Source organism: Denticeps clupeoides, chromosome 4, assembly GCF_900700375.1.
Source record: "Denticeps clupeoides chromosome 4, fDenClu1.1, whole genome shotgun sequence".
Lineage (NCBI taxonomy): Eukaryota > Metazoa > Chordata > Actinopteri > Clupeiformes > Denticipitidae > Denticeps > Denticeps clupeoides.
Window position 1 is genome coordinate 11,305,312 of NC_041710.1, and position 20,025 is coordinate 11,325,336.

At 40.4% G+C, this 20,025-nt stretch overlaps 1 protein-coding gene across 1 annotated transcript; it reads left to right on the forward strand.

Annotated features, from left to right (window-relative positions):
* Positions 1-19,178, forward strand: LOC114787789 (uncharacterized). The gene is made up of 28 exons (XM_028975648.1): positions 1-152; positions 1,940-2,188; positions 2,370-2,426; positions 2,542-4,231; positions 4,417-4,500; positions 4,584-4,751; positions 5,111-5,194; positions 5,639-5,782; positions 5,864-6,022; positions 6,110-6,193; positions 6,542-6,685; positions 6,775-6,933; positions 7,218-7,325; positions 7,506-7,637; positions 8,676-8,701; positions 10,095-10,343; positions 10,848-10,919; positions 11,012-12,713; positions 13,166-13,249; positions 13,338-13,505; positions 14,300-14,383; positions 14,478-14,615; positions 14,699-14,857; positions 15,066-15,149; positions 17,307-17,450; positions 17,561-17,719; positions 18,533-18,622; positions 18,776-19,178. Exons 1-28 carry the CDS (start codon positions 134-136, stop codon positions 18,879-18,881), a joined length of 6,546 nt encoding a protein of 2,181 aa, XP_028831481.1. The 5' UTR covers positions 1-133; the 3' UTR covers positions 18,882-19,178.
* Positions 19,179-20,025: the final 847 nt, after the last annotated feature.

Sequence of the window (20,025 nt, forward strand, 5' to 3'; positions counted from 1 at the left end):
TTAAGAACTTTACTTTCGATTTTGTTGCTTCATACGTGCAGGAAGCTCTTGCAGTGGAAGATCAGGAAGTGTTTTATATCATCGCCTGCCACCCAACAAGCCCTACTGGAATATTTCCCACCCATAGAGGACCATGGACTCCCTCCGAAGTGGTAAGCGGCCTGTCCTGGGTTTGGTGTATGGAGAAACGCGCACCATCCATTCCAAAAAGTAGACCGCAGCTACGATTACAAACGTAAACGATTTATGTAGATAATACGGGAAGCCACGTGCACATATGAATTGAAGTGAAGGTGAAACAGGGGAGAGAATGTGCATCGGTGTGCTCGGAATTCGAGTATTACCGAAAACTACAGCGTGTCCACAATCTCAGTGCGTCCGACCGCTGGTTATTCGGAGGAATTTGAGGGCGACGCCTTGTCCGTTCCACCTTAAATGCTGATCAGTAGGCTGCAGTACCCGCGGTGCGCCTGTAGAGGGATTATATTCATAAGAAAAAGTGTTTAAAATTAAATAACTAAATAGGAGAAAATTAAATAAACAGCCATACGAATATATAAGAGAACGTTATATGATAGCAACATAAACACATTTTGATATACAGCTCTTTATTGTGAAATATATTGCATTCTACTATGTAAATGTACTTTTTTATATTATTTCATGGTCATTATTTTTACCCAACAGCACAGATCATTTTAGAGGTAGTTCTTATTCCAGAACATCCCTTATTTCAAAATGTGAAATCTTCTGTGACTTTTGAAACTAGCTCGTTTTTGCTGGCAATACAAGCAGCCTGGCGAGCAGGTATCCAGGAAAGGATCAGCCAGAAGGCGTGCAGGTCCAACCTACTGGCACTGATTGATAGACGAAGTCATTCTGCCGAAAAGTCAAATTAGGCAAATTTAAGTCAATTTTGAAATTAAAGGCTGACTATGAAAAATGAAGTTTTGGAATAAAAACTGCTGAAATGAAACAAAAGGCCTCTGAAATGATCTGTGTTGTTGGGTAAAATTAATGACCATGAAATAATGTTTCACAGTAAAAAGCGCATTTATATAGCAAAATACAATAGCTTTCACAATAATGAGCTGTACGTCAAAATGTGTTCAATTATTTCACAATTTTATGTTGCTATTATACATCATTCTCTTATTTATTCGTCTGGTTTTTTTTTTATTTCATTATGTCGTATATATTTATCGTATATATATGGTATTTATTGCATATGTCGTATATTTATCTGATTTTGAACACTTCTGTTCTGTAAAAAAGATGCGGGGTTACTAACCCTACCTCTTAACACCCATCGTCTGTTTTCCAAGCAAACCCCTTCCCCCGCACACATGGATGCTTCTCATTACATGATGCTTCTCATCACATGATAAATCCACTCAGTATTGTTTTAAAATGAGAACTGATATATAAAAACAGCACTCTTTTATTTCATGGCCTATAACAAAAACATTTTCTCACTTAGCCCAAAACCACAAGCAGTTTGTATATTACATATACAGTTAGGACAATGGGTGGTAGTAGGCCAGTAGGTAATTGTACAAGGGATTTCTAATTGTGAATTAAGCTTTTAAAGTGACAGACTTGGGTTAAAAACACAGCATTTCATTGTAATGCGAGACAAACTGTAACTGATAAAGTTGCAGCTATTCAACAGATATTTCCAGCTATCAGATTTACAGCATGAACAATGTCTGGACAGTTTTTTATCAATTTGATGTTGTTCTATTGGACAACATCATTTTTTAATAAGACATCTCTAAATAAACCTTTACATTTGAATGGTTGTGCCCAACATGTGTCTTGGGGTTTCTAGAAATATGACCTTAATTTAAACACATTTTCTTTCAAATTATGGATGAGCGATGGGTATATGATGGATATTAAACACATTTTGAGACGTATGAGTATTTTGTTTTCACAGGTGTTCAGTTTGTGGATAAGCACAGAGCCGAGCTCATTCAGAGGGTCTCCTTAGTGATGCCCCTGGCAGATGTGCTGCTGTCGCGGAGCATGCTCCGTGGGGAGATGTACTCCGAGATCCGCGCAGCGAGAACCAGCCAGGAGAAAATGCGGGAGCTTTTCCGAGCCCTGCACTCTGGAGGAGAGCAAGCAAAATTCGCCTTTTACTCTGCCCTAAGGGACCATGACCCTCACCTGCTCCAGGACCTGGGTATAAGACAGCACATGTCCTGCTTAGTTGTTTAATTGTTGTAATTGAATGCTTCTAGTACTAGTGTTAGGAGAACCACTGGGTGGTACTCATTGTGATTATAACTGGATGGTTTGCTTGTCGTGAGTAGGTTTTCATTCAGTGTGCTATTTTTTATATTGTTCTGTCTTCATTTGGGAAGAAAGGGACACAGATCTTGGCCACTCCTCTGGTGCCCCGGAGAGGAAACCATTGCTAGGTAAAAATCATGTTTCAGATCGCACTACCTTCAAACATTAAAGGACAGTGACTGAGTGAAGTGGACATTCAGTATTGTCTGTAATGAATGTTGCTCAATTGTGTGATTTGTGTAGGTCAGGCTTCACTTACGGAATATAGGGAGGCTGTCCACTCTAAGTATAAAACAGTGCTGGAATATAACTCCCTCCCTGGCGAGCATGTGTTGCTGGCTGACCGCTACACTGACCTGCTGATAGTGCAGAAGTACAGAGAGGAGAAGGACAGAGAGGAGGAGATCCGCTCCAAAGGGCAGAAGTTCCAGCAGGTTCTCAACAACAGGGCTGGTGAAATGTACCATAGTGTGAAGATAAGTGACTTCTTTAGAGAAGCTCCTAAATCGGTCATTCTCCAGGGCCACACCGGACACGGGAAATCTTTTACTGTGCAGAAAATGATGTGTGACTGGGCATCTGGAGAACTTTTTCAGGAATTTGATTTTGTGTTTCATCTGAATTGCAAGGAACTTAACCATTACCTGGGAGCAAAGAATCTTGTGGATCTACTGAGCTGCAGTCAGAGATTTACTCCACTGATCACACAAGTGCTTCAGCAGTCGCCACATAAGGTGCTCCTGGTCATAGATGGTTTTGATGAGCTCAAATTTACACTGGAAGGAACTAGAACACCACTTCCCACAGACCCATTCACTCAAGCTCCTGTTGAAGATACGCTGAGAGCTCTGCTGAGAGGACACATCCTGCCGGAGTCCTTCCTGCTCATAACCACCAGATCTACGGCCTCTGACAGACTGAGCAAACTGCTCAAGAGCCCACAGTGCTTCACCGAGATCCTGGGCTTCACAGAGCAGAGAGTGAAGGAGTATTTCCAGAGGTTCTTTAACAATGTGCACCTCTTTGAGAAGGCATTCAAGTTTGTGCAGGCGAACGAAACCCTCTTCACGGCCTGCTTTGTTCCTGTCATCTGCTGGATCGTTTGCACTGTGTTCAGAGAGCAGTTCAAAAAGAATGTTGATATGTTGCAAGGATTAGAAACGGCCACCTCCATTTTTGTGCACTTTGTCTTCACCCTGCTGGAGCACCACTGCCAGGGTTTGTGTCAGCCAGTCCCCACCCTGCTGTTGAACCTGGGCCAGTTAGCAGAAAGAGGGATGGTGCAACAGCAGGTCCTGTTTGATGAGAGAACTGTGTTCGAGGTCGTGTCTGACCCCACTACTGTTCCTTTCCTGTGCAAGTTTCTTTTGAAGAAGAAAATCAGCCTGCAGCCAATGTTCAGTTTCATGCACCTCAGCTTTCAGGAGTTCTTTACAGCTCTTTTGTACACTTTAATAGACAAGAAAGACCCTCAGAAAATACAAACATTGCTTTATCCACATGGAGAACAACATCTGAAAAGTCCCCACCTTATTCCTGTTATTCAGTTCCTCTTTGGCCTTTCAAACAAAGATGTAACACATTCACTGATGGAAATTATGGACATTTCTACAGCTTCCATTCGCAAACAACTGGAGGAATGGATTCTGAGTTTCATTCAAATTTGTAAGAGCCAACAGAGTGATAATATGGAGATGTTCATCTTTCACTGCCTTTACGAGCTTCACGAAGAATACTTTGTGAAGAGAGCCATGGAAGATTGGGACTGGATTGAGCTGTTTGACATTCCCCTGAAGAGGACTGACTGCTGGGTGTTGCTGTACTGTCTGCAGTGCTGCCCAAGCATTAGAAAGCTGAAAGTCACCCACTGCAATTTAACAGGAGAGAAGCTGAGGATGCTTCAGCCTGCACTGTGCAGATGTGAGGAGCTGGGGTGAGCAGCTGAAATTTTGCAGTGCACATGTGCTGCACATGTGCTTTCACAATGACAATCACTTCACTTTCGCTTAAATGTTCATATCACATTTTCACATGATGTGATCCTGCTTTTCATGTGACCTTGAGAAGCATGGGCCCATGTATGGATGGATGGATGGCAAATGATTTGAAATGTTACAGGTTACATGTCAAAGATCTCACAGATGATGACGTTGAAGTTCTCATCTCAGCCCTGGGTGAAAGAAAAGTCCTGAGTGAACTGAGGTATATGTCTGCAATGACTAGCAACTACTGGAAATAATAATTCAATAGACAGACAAGGAATAATATTTTATTTCATTCACCAGAGTAACGAAGAGCAGTCTGTCAGAAGAGAGCATGCATCAGCTCCTTGAAGGGCTCTCTAAGCAGAAATCTCTGGGTTCAGTTTTAATCTCTGTGAAGGCCATCACCTGCAACACTACTAATATATTTTTGCAGTTTTTCCAGGAGGTAGCAATTAAAGAGCTCTGTTGGTAAGAGGCATTATTTTCTTTCATCCATCCTGTCTGGTCACTAATCAAAAGCACTGATACATTAAAACATAATTAATTGTTTTGACATAATTATCTACAACTTAACATTTTGTTTCAGTGGCACCTGGTAGTGGTTGGATATATTAGACGGCAAGTCAACATTTTGTCCTGCAAGATGCTGTGTTGGAAGCAGAAAATACTAGCATAAACTGTTATGCTAGTTGGCTGGGCCATAGCATATGCAAAACTGATCTAATTCTGATCTCCAGTAATGTGTCACACATTGGGGCAACCACTCTAAAAAGTGCAAGGAACAATCCAGTTTTGTAACATTTTCGTCTCTGTGTTGTCTTTGGCAGCGTTGAAGTTGGCGATCTTTCAGATGCTAATAAGGAGAGCCTCTGCTCATCTCTGTCGGCTACAAAAAACATTGACAGCTTCAGGTTTGACATTTATTATGACATCTATCGCATTTTATGTAACACATTATATAATAGACATTAATTATTTATAGAAAATTATAAATGCACTGGTTACTTTTTTAAACATGCCTTAGGCCACACTGTGGCATGATGGCTTGCATCCAAGGGTTGAATCTACGCCACAGCTTTGTGTGTGCAGAATTTGCATGCATATTTACACCCACCTCCCAAAGGCATGCATGGTAGATGGACTGGTGACTCTGAATTGGCCCTAGGTTTGAGTGAATGGTGTGTGCATCACTCTGCGCAAAGTGTCCTGGGAGGGATTTTGGCAGGTGTATATAGGTGGCTCATGAGTGTGTATGCAGCTTCTAGACAGATGAGTGTTTTTGTTGTTTACACCTTGGTTTTGCATTGCGGTCTATGTAATAGTGTTCTTCATAGTGTTTTTGAACTGAATTTCAGGTTGACTGCTGAACACAGCTGCCCAGGTCGACAACCGAAAAGCTCAAGCATCTCGCTGACTGTGTCATGCAACTCTGAGATACTACACACCAACTGCATAGGACTTCTGCATACCTTTCACTCACTGAATTGTCTAAAAATAAAGTATGTTTAATAGAGAAATAATGTTTGATTGATACCGGATAAGAGGAATGTTTAATGAATAATTTGTTTTATGCTGTGTAGCTCTCGAGGATTTGAACAACACGTGGACACACTGCTGTCTTTCCTGCATGTTATTCCTGGTCTAAAGAGGGTTGAGCTGGAGGTGAACTGTCTGATCTTCAGCTGGGTCTCTGGGATACTCTCCCTCATCCAGGCCTGTCCTTGTCTTGAGGAAGGCAGGTAAAGCCCTATTATTGTTGCAAGACACATTTTCCCAGGGGGGGGTTTGGCACATGGATCACGCAGACTCAATGTGCTGTTTACCAGCGTTCAGGTGTTTGATATCACTGACGGTGAGGGGGAGAGTCTCTACTCATTTCTCTCCGTGGGACAAGACACAGACACATTCAGGTTTTTTCATACGAACATAATTAACCAATAATTCATAAGAGGTGAGGCCATAGACAACCATTATATAATAATTTATTATATACATAACCCATTACCTGTCAGGAGAAGGATGTGTAATGTCCAGCAGTAATTTTGTTGCACAACAATATTTATTTATGGATTTGGCCAATAAACTAAACCAACAAACCTTAAAAAACCTTCCTGAGCCATGAAGCGTGTATATGCATCAGCATCCGTCAGCATCAAAAACTACAAAAAATAACTTTGATGCTGTAGATGGTGTTTAGAAAAGAAAATATCATGAAATATTCTCTGTGTACTGCACCAGATTAAGATGTTGTATTTCAGGCTGACTGCTGAACACAGCTGTATTGCTACTGAAGCAGCACACTCACACCTCTCGCTCACCCTGTCACGCTCCTCTGAGTTCTCTAAAACGGACTGGATATCTTTTCTTCAAGAGTTCCATACACTTAGAGGCTTAACAGAGAAGTAAGGCCCGCAAATTTGAATTAACACTTAAATTATTAATGACAAGAAATTTCTACAGAAAGCCTGGATATGCTTTTGTGCGTTTACAGCAGTCCAGGGTTTGATGAGCATGTGGATGGGTTGTTGACTTTCTTGCGCTCTGTGCCCTACCTGAGGAAGGTAGAGCTGGAAATCAACTGTCTGACGGAAAGTTGGGCTGACAGGATCCTGTCCCTCACTCGGGGCTGCCCCACTATTGAAGAAATAAAGTAAGAAACCCATTATATATAATGCATTTTACACTTGTATACCCCTACTGAGATTTCAAAATGCCAACTTTAAGTAATCATACTTTTTACACATCCTAAAATCAAATTGAAAGATCCTGGATGGAATAATATTTGTTATAATTCGTTGAGCTATAAAGTTTTGATGCTTTTGGATGGAATATAATGTATAATTCTGAATAATTTATTAATTTGTGCATATCCTAGTGAGTGTGCCTGACAACATTGTTTTTTTGGCGGATTAATAAAAATAAGGTGGGTTTTAGGTTGGCCGCTGGTAGGCAGTATATACGAAATGGTCTGTTACTCGAGAAGGGACTTCAAAAGCTGCAAAGTTCACAGAGGCGCCCAAATTGCACCCTATTGCTTCAAGGGTGAGAACTGCTCTTCTTAGTAAACAATACAATCCGAATTCTTGAAAAGTTGGGACATTCCTTCAACTGGAATAAATTTTATTTTTAAAATTTAAAGAACATCCCAACTTTCCTGGAATCTGCACTGTTCCTTATTATAAAAAAATGTATTAAAAACTCCATTTTCTTTTCTTTATAAAGGAGGAAGTGCAGTAAGATCACTGATAAGTGCACCGACTACAAGCACTGGAGACGCAGCTGTAATCGATATGTTGAAATAGAGGTCAATGGGGAGTATTTTACAGAGAAGGAGAAAAGCCTTATTTATGTTATTTAAACCAACATACTCTATATTGTATATTGTATGTATACACACACATAATAATTTATACAGATGTAAAAAGATGTTGATGTGTTGGACTGAGACTTGAACTACTTGGAAATGGATTTTTACATTATAGAACAAGACTGAAGACTATGAAATAACACATAATTTTATGTAGTAAACAAATTAAATATTTGTTCTGGTTCAATGGCACTTTGGATGTCATTTAAACCCTGATGGATGACATTCCCTTTGTAATCAACACATGTACTGTCAACACATCTTTGAATGGCTTTCTGTGTGTTTAGGAAATATGATGAAAATATGACCAATACTTGGCAACCCAGATATCAGCAATAAACAAAGGACTTCGCCCAGATTTGTCCTTCTACAGCGTTTACCCCACACTCCCTTTCTCATTTTTTCCCCAACCAGTTTTCATGTTTCAACCAGGTGCATTGCTTGACCAAAATGAAATAAAGTAATACATGTCTACATGGTTATGCAGGTAGTATTGTGCTAGGTAGGTAGTAACTTTCTAAACCAAGATGCAATTCAGTTATTCAGATTATTTGATAATATTTGTTTCACTGCAGCATCCTCATGGCTGCATTCCTCGTGGACGAATCGACGTTCGTGCCAGCTGAACCAATCCAATAGAGTGATTTTCTTAAAGTATAGGGTGGTAGTAGCCTAGTGGGTCACACACTCGCCTATGAACCAGAAGACCCGGGTTCAAATCCCACTTACTACCATTGTGTTCCTGAGCAAGACACTTAACCCCAAATTTCTCCAGGGGGACTGTCCCTGTAACTGCTGACTGTGAGTCGTTTTGGATAAGGGCGTCTGATAAATGCTGTACATGTAAAATATGAAGTACTACTCCGTATAAAGACTCCGCCATGACGTCATGACGTCATGCACACGGCTACAGAGGCTCTGCGCTCTCCTGGACCTGTTGACCTGTTTAAAAGAGGAAGTGCGAACATGTAGGGACAGTGTGCGTTTCATTTCTCATAATTTGTCACACGCCTTTGACCGTTTAGAACGAACATGGACTCGTATCGCAAAGGTAAGACGCATTTCGGCCCCCACCATGAGACTCTTACCGAATGCAGTAATCATTTCACTCCGCTGTATTTTGCTGTTATGCTGCAGGATAAGGTCTCTTAAAATAACCTTGGTCATCTACTCATATGATTGCAGGTATTGGTAGCTTTATCTATGTGTAGATTTTGACAAAATATGAAAATATTGTTCGGACTCACGCGACAATCTCTCTGAACCATGGATGATGTTGGTCGACATTATTTTACTTTGATCAAAAGTTTTCTGCTCATTTCCCCCCATTTTGCGTCCATTGACGTCTGGCCCGAATCCAGGCGAGAGGGACGCGATTCTGGGCGCGCGTTCCTTCCGACTAGTAGACCCTCCTTGAAGGTTTCACACGTTAGCGATTTCCTGTCACTGTCACAATGTCCTTGCACTGTTTTCTGCCCTTTTGGGTGTAATTCTGGTGAATATATTCATCAGAATGTTTGTGAAGAATGGTTTTAAATAATAAATTTGTTAAGAAACACATACAGTACAGACCAAAAGTTTGGACACACCTTCTCATTCGATGTGTTTTCTTTATTTTCATGACCATTTACATTGGTAGATTCTCACTGAAGGCATCAAAACTATGAATGAACACGTGTGGAGTTATGTACTTAACAAAAAGTGGAGACCTGGCCTCCACAGTCACCGGACCTGAACCCAGTCGAGATGGTTTGGGGTGAGCTGGACCGCAGAATGAAGGCAAAGGGGCCAACAAGTGCTAAACACCTCTGGGAACTCCTTCAAGACTGTTGGAAAATCATTTCAGGTGACTACGTCTTGAAGCTCATCAAGAGAATGCCAAGAGTGTGCAAAGCAGTAATCAGAGCAAAGGGCGGCTATTCTGAAGAAACTAGAATATAAAACATCTTTTCAGTTATTTCACCTTTTTTTGTTAAGTACATAACTCCACATGTGTTCATTCATAGTTTTGATGCCTTCATTGAGAATCTACCAATGTAAATGGTCATGAAAATGAAGAAAACACATCGAATGAGAAACTTTTGGCCTGTACTGTACCTGCAGTAGATATATAAAAAGTGTACACACATGTTAAATGCCACAATACAATTAAATTGCTTACTTAAATTGAAACTTTCTTTTAATTGCAGCATTCAGCTTGGAACATCTTGACATGGCAGCTTTATTTTGCCCACCCTTCCCAGGGAAAAGCATTCCAAGATTTGTCCAAATTTGTCCAAATTGTATAGGTTGTTAGATCACATTAAAGGAAGGGAAAGTTTTTAAATGACTTATTTCACCACTAGAAACGTTTACTGTCAATAGCTGTTATGAAGGTATGCTCGGTGTTACATTTTACTACTGCCGTGACGGAGAAGGTTGCAACAAAATACATTCTGTTCTAGATGCTCAATTTGTGGACATGCACCGGGTAGCGCTCATTCAGAGGGTGTCCACGGTCATGGCACTGGTGGACAGGCTGCTGTCACTGGGCATGCTAGGTGAGGAGATGTACGCAGACATTCATGCATGCAAGACCAGTCAGGAGAAAATGCGGGAGCTTTTTAAAGCTCTGAACTCTGGAGGAGACCGGGTGAAATCTGCATTTTACTGTGCACTCAGAGACCATGATCCCCACCTGATGCAGGACCTGGGTAAGAAACGGCATATTTGTTAAGGATTTTACTGTTTATGGATATAACCCACACTGCTTTTTATTGTATATTGTAACAATATTAATAATATTGTAATATATAATTGTAAAAATAATACACTGTATTATTATTATTATTATTATTATTATTATTATTATTATTATAGGTACATAGATAAAATATGTTCTTACAGGATCATTTAACTTTAAATACAATATTCAGGGTTGTTTCATACTCGCCCCCCCTACCATTCTTTCTTTCTGCCTTTTTTTATTTAGAATTTTTGTAACAGGATGTATGTTTTGGGTGGGTGGTGCGATGGATGGTTATCCTTGTTAATGGAAGGAGTTGGCACATTTCTATGATGACATCACTAGGTTGTTGTTTTATGTATGCTCTATTTCAGTGTAGGACGTTTGTACTGTACAATTGGTAAGATTTGGTAAGGCCAAACACAATGCAGTAATATGCAAATTCATCTGTTTTTGTATTCAAAATATGAAGCAAGCCTTCCCATGGACTCAAGAGAAGGCAACGCTTTATGCTCTTTAAGAGGAGGCACCAGCTTAACAAATGGTATGCTGTAGATTGTTAAATGAAATCTTCATAAGAGTCAGGAATGTGCTGATTTTGAAGTGAATAATGTAAATCTTGTTATGTTCGTGCAGATCTGAGCTCAGTTGTTCTTGAGTATAAGGAGGCAGTTCGCTTTAAGTATAAAACTGTTGAGGAGTATAACTCCCTCCCTGGTGAACGTGTGCTGCTGGCCGACCGCTACACTGACCTGCTGATCGTCCAGACGCACAGAGGCCAGAGCGAGAGGGAGGAGGAAATCCGCTCCAAAGGGCAGAAGTTCCAGCAGGTCTTCACCAGCAGGGCCAGTGAAATGTTCCACAGCATCAGCTTAGATCAGCTGTTCGCACCTGACGGCCATGGAGATGCTCCAAAAGCCGTCATTCTCCAGGGCAGCTCTGGACATGGCAAGTCCTTCACAGTACAGAAGATCATGTGTGACTGGGCATCGGGGGACCTCTTACAGGAATTTGACTTTGTGTTTCACCTGAATTGTAAAGAACTCAACCACTCATTTGGGGAGAAGAGTGTTGTGGACCTTCTGAGTTACAATCAAAAATTTGCATCAGCAATAACCAATGTTCTTCAGAACACATCTCAAAAGGTGCTCTTCCTCATAGATGGATTTGATGAACTCAGATTCTCTCTGGAAGACACCAACCCAACACCTTCTCATGACCCCTTCTCTCAAGCTCCTGTTGAGGCCACTGTAATGGCATTGCTGAAGGGGAACATCTTACCTGAATCTTCTCTTCTTGTTACCACAAGGTCCTCAGCTTCATATAGATTAGGCAAGCTGCTCAAGCGACCACAGAGTTTCACTGAGATCTTGGGATTCTCTCAAGCAGGGGTGAAAGAATTTTTCCAGAGGTTTTTCAAAGATGGAGAACTCTCCAACAAAGTGTATGGATATGTGAGGGAAAATGAAACCCTCTTCACCGCCTGCTTCATCCCTGTCATCTGCTGGATCGTCTGCACAGTGTTCAGAGAGCAGTTTAAAACAGATATTAATATAGCAGGAGAGCTTGAAACAACAACTTCCATATTTGTGCACTTTGTCTTCACTCTGCTGGATCATCACTGCCAGGGTTTGAAACAGTCTGCCCCCACCCTGCTGAAGAACCTGGGCCAGCTTGCAGAGATGGGGATGCTGGAACAGCAGGTCCTGTTTGATGAGCGAACTGTGTTTGAGGTCATGTCTGACCCCACTGCAGTTCCTTTCCTGTGCAAATTCCTTTTGAAAAGAAAAATCAGCCTGCAGCCAATGTTCAGTTTCATGCACCTCAGCTTTCAGGAGTTCTTCGCAGCCCTGCTGTATATCTTAACAGAAGAGGAAGACCCCGAGAAAATCAAAAGGCTGCTTTCCACACAAGACCACCTGAAAACACCTCACTTGTTCCCCATCATTCAGTTTCTCTTCGGTCTTTCAAACATGGAGGTGTCACGTCTACTGAAAGAATCGCTCACATGTTCAGTGTTACCCATTCGAACGCACCTGGAGGAATGGATCCTGAGCTTCATTCAAGACATTCATTGCCGTCGCCGGTACGGATCGAGGATGTTCATTCTGCACTGCCTCTACGAGCTCCATGAAGAAGATTTTGTGAGGAGGGCCATGCTGGTCTGGGAAGAGATCGACCTGGTTGGTATTACGCTGACAGTAACAGACTGCTGGGTGTTGCTGTTCTGTCTGCAGTGCTGTCCCAGCGTCAGAAGCCTGAAGCTCATCTGGTGCAATTTAACAGTGGAGAAGTTGAGGATGCTGCAGCCTGCATTGTGCAGGTGCAAGACGCTGAAGTGAGTGTCATACATTTTTTTTATGTTCAGTGAAGCCCCTTAACAAATCAATGGTTTATGGTTTCAGACTTAATCATTAGCATTTTTTACAATAGTGTAGTCAGTGTCTACTGACTAGTGTAACACGTTCCGGGCAGGGCCGAGCATTACACAGGGGAAATGTGCTCCGGTTTATGTGTACCGATTTAAAGATGTGCTGCACCCTCTAAAGCTGAGAGATGGAGGAGCCACTGACCTCCACATAGAGTGCATTACAGTAACTCAGCATCTCACAATAATGACACTAATGCATAATGTGGAATATAATTCATAATTATTATTATATGGTTATAAAATTGCATGGTAAGCAGCTTGCTGACTTTATTACTTTCTCAGTAATGTTGTAGTAAGCATAGATACATTTAAATTGTGTATATTGTATACTGAACTGTGCTTGTGTGTGTCCTTTGAAGGTTACAGGTCAGCAGCCTGACAGATGATAATGTTGCTGATCTGGTCACTTCTCTGGGGAAAGAAAAGAATCTGAGCAGACTGGAGTAATGTCTTTTATCCTATAGTTTGACAGAGATAGGTGTGGAGTGATGGGTCCTACATGTTTCCCATTTTGTTCTTTCCCTGATGCAGACTAATGATGAACAGTCTGTCAGATGAGAGCATTCAGCTGGTCCTCGCGTCTCTCTGTAGACAAAAGTGTTTGGGTTCAGTCTCACTCCTAGTCAAGGCCATCAGCTCCGACACGGCAGCCATGATATTACAGGTCCTCCAGAAAACCAAGATTAAAGGAATCTTGAGGTAAGAGGCTTACTTTCAGTTTGTAAGGTCTTAGAGTTATTGATCTTAGTGTAGCTACTGAGCCATAATATATAAAAGTGAAGTGAATGTCATTTTCTAAGCTGGATACTAGCATGATGGGATCAATACTTCCGCTCATCTACTTTCAGTCCCACGTAAACTTGCCAGTAGAATTACTGCTCCTAACACATCAACGTGACTCTGCGGAGCTGGGCACACACATGACTCTGTGGAGCTGGCCACACACATGTGCTGTGTTTGTGTAAGTGCCGCTGTGACTGACTAGTGCGACTTAAACCCGGCCGGACACAATTTTGAGGCCTCAAAAAGAGGACATGTCTGGGGAAAAGAGGACATGTGGTCACCATTAACTAATAAAAAAATGCTTTCACTACGAATTTGCTTTTCTTGTGGTACAAAACGGGCATGCGGCAGGAAGGTTTTCTGGTTGGGCAGGGGAGTAGCACTGTCGGCTTTGTCTGGGTAGACAAGTGAACCTCGAATGTGAAGTATTGTCTGTTTAACAATAAAAATGTCATCAGCAGCCACACAGAATTGAGAATATGAGAAGTAACATTTTGCAAATTTGTGTTTCCTAATCTTATGCTAAACCTACTCTTTCACTTCTGTTATTTCTGTTGTTTCTTGATGTTGTGCAAGATTTCCACATTATTACTTCATTTTATTGCCTTATTATAAATAATTGTTTTAGGTTGTGTTCACTGGAACTTAAATAATGAACCAAAAAGTGAGATTGAAGCTGCATGCAGTTTACTGTCTGCTCTGATTTGCAGTGTTGAGGTGGCTGAGCAGACGGACAGTGATGTAAAGAGCGTCTGTGCAGCTCTCTCTTTGAAAAACCAGATCGGAGACTTCAAGTGAGCACTTACACTTGGTTCTACCAACTTTTGCATGAATGTAAAGCAAAAATGTCAGAAAGGTTCTCAAGATTTTCCACTAACTGGGTTCCAGACTGTGTGTAGGGCATCATTCATCCATACAAAACTCCATCATACAGATGTCTCTGGTCCTTCCACTCTCTGAGATATGCAGAAGAAGCTGGAGCAACTTCTTTCAGATATTTCACACACTGCAGGGCTTGAATGAAGGGTATGAATTCTCCTACATATGTATACCCAATAGAAACAACAGATTTCACAAAGCCTTCTGCTTGTGTGTTTTATTAAATGCAGCAGCCAGAAGATTGATCAGAACATGGATGCTTTGTTGTCTTTCTTGAGCTCCATGACTGGGTTGAAGAGGGTGGACTTGATTGTTGGCCACCTCACCATCGGCTGGGCTACTTGGATCTTCTCTCTTATGCGGTCCATCCCCCTGCTGGAATATGGCATGTATGATTAAAGTGCTCTGGTGCCGACTCTACATTGTCGTTATGTCACTGGTTAAATAAATGTTTGAAACCTATAATAGTAACTTAGTTAATTGTGGCTTTGTGGAGGAAATTGTTGTAAGCCATATTTATTATTATGATTATGCATACATTTCTGTGTAATATACTTTTTAAAAATACCAATCAAATGTAATGGTTTTATTTGCCAGTGTTGAAGTATATGGTCACAAAGACACATCAGGGGAGAGTCTCTGCACATCTTTACATTTGAGAAAACAAGATAACACCTTCAGGTTAGACTGTCTGAATTACTCGGTTTTATACAGTGGTGTGAAAAAGTGTTTGCCCCTTCACTTATTTCTAACCTTTTTCCATGTTAGTCACATTTAAATTTCTCAGATCTTCAAACAAATTATCATCAAACAAACAATGTTAGTCGAAGAGAACACAAGTAAACACAAAATGTGGTTAAGTGAAGGATTTTATTATTAAGGAATAATAATAAAACCCTTAGCAACAACTGAAATCAAGCATTTGCAATAACTTGCAAGGAGTCTTTTACAGTGCTGTGGAGGAATTTTGGCTCACTAATCTTTGCAGAATTGTAGTTCGTCCACATTGGAGGATTTTTTAGCATAAACTACCTTTTTAAGGTCAGCTCACTGCATTTCAATAGGATTCAGGACAGGACTTTACTTTACTTTACTGCATTGACAGACGCTTTTATCCAAAGCGACTTACAAGAAGAAGACACCAGCAAATCTCATTCTGTTTCCATAGATTGTGAGTTACAAATCTAAGGCCTAACTTGTCAAGAAAAAGAACATGCTAGGGAATTGTTTAAAAGTGCTAGACTAATTTTTTTTGAGTGTGTGTGTGTGTGTGTGTGTGTGTGTGTGTGTGCGTGTTAGACTTGTTTGAAATACTTTTTAAACAAGTGAGTTTTCAAATGTTTCTTAAAGGTGGTAGTATTCGTGGCAAGTCAAATGGAGCAGTGCAAGTTGATCCACCAGCCAGGGACAACAAAGGAGAATAGATTCGATTGCGATCGGAGACCCCATGAAGAGGGAATTTTTAGTCTCATTTTGTTTGCAGATCTGAGAGGGCGTGTGGGAGTGTAGCTAACTAATAGCGTGTTTATGTAAGAGGGTGCATTACCATTTACAGCCATCAAGGATTTAAACTCAATGCGAGCAGCTACCGGGAGCTTGTGGAGAGAGGTGAGAAGAGGCTCCAGCCAGAAGCTCCAGCCAGGAGAGAGTTACAATAGTTTTGAGATGACCATTGCCTGGACAAGGAACTGCATAGCCTGTTGTGAAAGAAAAGGCCTAATCTTGCAAATGTTGTAGAGAGTGAACCTGCAGAATCTGGATATCGCAGCAACATGGTGGTTCAGACTCAGTTTGTCGTCAATCCAAACTCCAAGGCTTTTTGCAGATGCCGTAGGCGTTAACAGTAGCGAGCCAATTTGAATTGAGAAGTTTTGCTGAGGGGAGAAAGATCAGAATCTCAATTTTGGATAAGTTCAATTGGAGGTGTCACTCAGACCTTAAGGACTTTGACTAGGCCACTGAAAAGTCTTCAGCCAATCAGAGGTGGACTTGCTGGTGTGTTTTGCTGCAGAACCCAAGATAATTTCAACTTGGGGTTATAAACAGATATAAAATAAAGCAACCACTACAATTTACTGTTGGTATGATGTTCTTTTTCTGACAAGTCAGATGTAACGGGACCCTCAAAAGTTCAACTTTTGTCTCATCGGTATTTTCCCAAAAGTCTTGGGGATCATCAAGACTGGGGAAATTTGAGACAAGCCTTTATGTTCTTTTAGCTTAACAGTGTTTTTTCATCTTGGCACTGTCCATCTTGCCTAGTATTTTCTATGGGGGAGTCATGAACACTGAGTTTAAGTGAGGCAAATGAGGCCTGAAGTTCTTTGAATAATGTTGTGGGGTCTTTTGTGATACTTTGGTCTTGGTAATTTTGGTCTGCCTGCCACTCCAGGGAAGGTTTCCCACAGTTCCATGTTTTCGCCATTTGTGGATAATGGCTCTCACTGGGGGTTGCTGGTGTCCCAAAGCTTTACAAAAGGCTTTATAACCGTTTCCAGGTCTCAATTACTTTCTTTCTTATTTATTCCTGAATTTCTTTGGCTCTCGCCATGATGTCTACCTTTTGTGGATCTTTTGGTCAACATCATTTTGTCAGGCAGGTCTTTCTTGATTGAGAACTTGTTTTACTTTGTCACACAGGGTCATGTAGGTTTGGATTTTTCTGCCTTAATAATTAAATCCTCCACTTAAAAAACACTTTTGGGTTTTGAATAATATTTATAATTTTTTTGATGCTCTGAAACATGGCTAACATGGAAATCAGAGAGGAGGAACACTATATAATATATTTATATATTTATATGATATATATTTAATATGTTTTTTTTCTTGACACAGTTTTTCAATGACAAACGGCAGTTTGAATCCAGTACCAACCCTCTCACACATTTCGCTTAACTTCATGTTGACTCCTGAGGTATTTGATATTAACTGGGTATTCGTTCTCAAGGCGTTTCACTCATTGAAGAGCTTAAAGGAAGGGTAATATATATTTTTTTATTATACACACTGCCGTTTTCATAAGCATGCATTTCTTTTGTGTGAGTACTTGGTTGTCATTGTGTGTGTGTGTGTTTGTGTGTATGTGTTAGCACTCCAGTCTTTAATGAGCAAGTGGACACCTTGCTGTCTTTTCCAAACTCTGTGTCTGACCTGAAGACAGTTAAGATCGAAGTGAGCTGTCTCACTTCAGCCTGGGCCGATAGGATCCTCTACCTCATCCAAAACAGTTCCAGTCTTCAAGAGTTAACGTAAGATTATTGTCATATGCCACAATGTATGACAGCATGTGTCCTAATTGAAGAAAGCATTCTTGTTTGAAATAATTTTCCTGATAGCCATCGTTTTTCTGTGGTGCTATACAAGGTATAAATCCACCAATAAACGGAAATAAGAAGGGACTTCTTGCTAGTTACATGCAAGAAGGAAGCGGCCCTGTAATCAGAAGGTTGCTGGTTTGAATCCCTATCCGCCAAGGTGCCACTGAGGTGCCACTGAGCAAAGCACCGTCCCCACACACTGCTCCCCGGGCACCTGTCATGGCTGCCCACTGCTCACTAAAGGTGATGGTTAAAGAGCAGAGGACACATTTCGTTGTGCTGTGCTGTGTATCACAATGACAATCACTTCACTTTCTCTCTCCAAAAATGCAAAACATGCTTTTCTGACCAAACTTTAAAAGGGAGAAGACCTGTGCTCATAATATACCCCTTGTACATGTGGCTAAAAGTGAAGTCATTTATATGCATCTTGGTTTTCCAGGTTCTAAACATGCCAAATATGCATGTTATTGGGGTTTTAATTAAATATTTGTATGGAGCCAGCAAGTAAATATTAGCAAAGACAGTAGAAAAACATGGGCATAATAATTCCTTAAGCAGATTAAATTTGAAACTATAAATGTTAACATGCTTAATAATGACATCAACTAAATCCTTCTGTTGAGTACAAAGTTCTATTTTTACAATAGATTTGATTAGATTTCGTCTGTGTGTTTGTGAATGCACAATCTGGACAGTTGTGTATTTAGGTGTTTTAGATTAATCATGTGAATCTGTTTCTAGGTTGGTGACTGATGGATGCTTACTGGAAGAGGGACTTCAGAAGCTGCAGGTGTCAACGAAACGTCCAGATTGTGTTCTCTTGCTTCAAGGGTCTGTTCTTTCCAGTGAAACCTTGAGTATTGTCTCAGTATGATTTCATTAGATTAGTATGTCTCCATCAGTATGTTTATTACTGATTTCTTTGCTGCTTGAGGTTTATGAAGAAGGTGCTGATGTTTGTCATTTGTCCTTTTCTTTTTGAAGGCAGAGATGCTATGGCCACTGTAATGGTGATCAGGCCTGTGAACTAGACTGCAACCAACAAGTGAAGATTCAGATCATAGGAGACAGAAGAATTATTTCCCCTTAGAGTTCTTACTCTGGCTTATAATCAGTGTTGATTATAAAATGACTAAAATTAACTGAGTCAAACGATTTTATATAGCATTGTATATAAACACACAACTCTTTTCACATGTTTCCCCATGTATTGTGACCTGTACACATTTAAGGCTAATAAAAGCTTCTACGGTCATTTATGATTAACCTGTGCTGATAACTGTGACGGTGAGGAAAGCAGAAATACACAGTGACATTATAGAAGGCTGCATTGGCCACAAAACGTGGAGTCAGACTCCAAAACTTGAATAAAACAGATTTTCTCTTATTTTGCTCAATGTTACTCTGGGTATTTAGTTGCTGTATTTTGCAACCTCAACACTAAATTACAAATAATAAATTGCAATTGCAACAATTAACAATTCAAATTGCTGAAACCTTTACTTAAATTTGAATTTCAAAAAACACATTTTACCATATACCACAGTTAATACCAGTCATGAGGGCCCAATTGTTCAAATGGTAATCGAGTTGGACTGAATGGGTTGTCCAAAGGTAAAATAGGGATTCTGGTAACCTAATCCAATCTCAGTTTTTATCTGAATCAAACCTTCCATTTGTGTGTGAATTTGGATAGATTTGATCAAAATATCCAGAATAATTCTGATCCCAACTCAAGGGTGATCCAACTCAAGGGTGAATTCATTGTGAATCTCTGGCATGATATTAAGTAAAATTGTTCACAAAAGCATGTTTACTTTTTTATATATATATATATATATAGAGAGAGAGAGAGAGAGAGTATACAATTGTTTAATCCCTTTCGGGATATTAAAGGAGAAAATATCATCCCTGTGAAATATCTGTATTGTATTTGAATCACCATGTATTTTAAATAAAATATTATTGTGTTTCAATGGGAGAGTATTGTTCCATAAAAATGAAAATGCCCTTATTGAGAGTATTTTAAGTGTCTTGCTCAGGGACACTGTGGCTTTGTGGTCTTCTGGTTTATAGGCAGGTGTCTAACCCACTAGACTTCTACTATGTGGTGTGTTCTGTTTCTTCCAAACATGATGGATATATGGCTGCTGGTATTATTACTGGTCTGCCTGTTACCCTTTATATAAGCTGTAGGCTACACTGTGTGTCCCATTTAATGCACTGGTAACCGA

Coding starts and splice junctions, on each gene's coding strand:
- LOC114787789 (XM_028975648.1), top strand. Junction 4,752..5,110: donor GCAATTAAAGAGCTCTGTTG/GTAAGAGGCATT, acceptor TGTCTTTGGCAG/CGTTGAAGTTGGCGATCTTT. Junction 5,195..5,638: donor AAAAACATTGACAGCTTCAG/GTTTGACATTTA, acceptor ACTGAATTTCAG/GTTGACTGCTGAACACAGCT.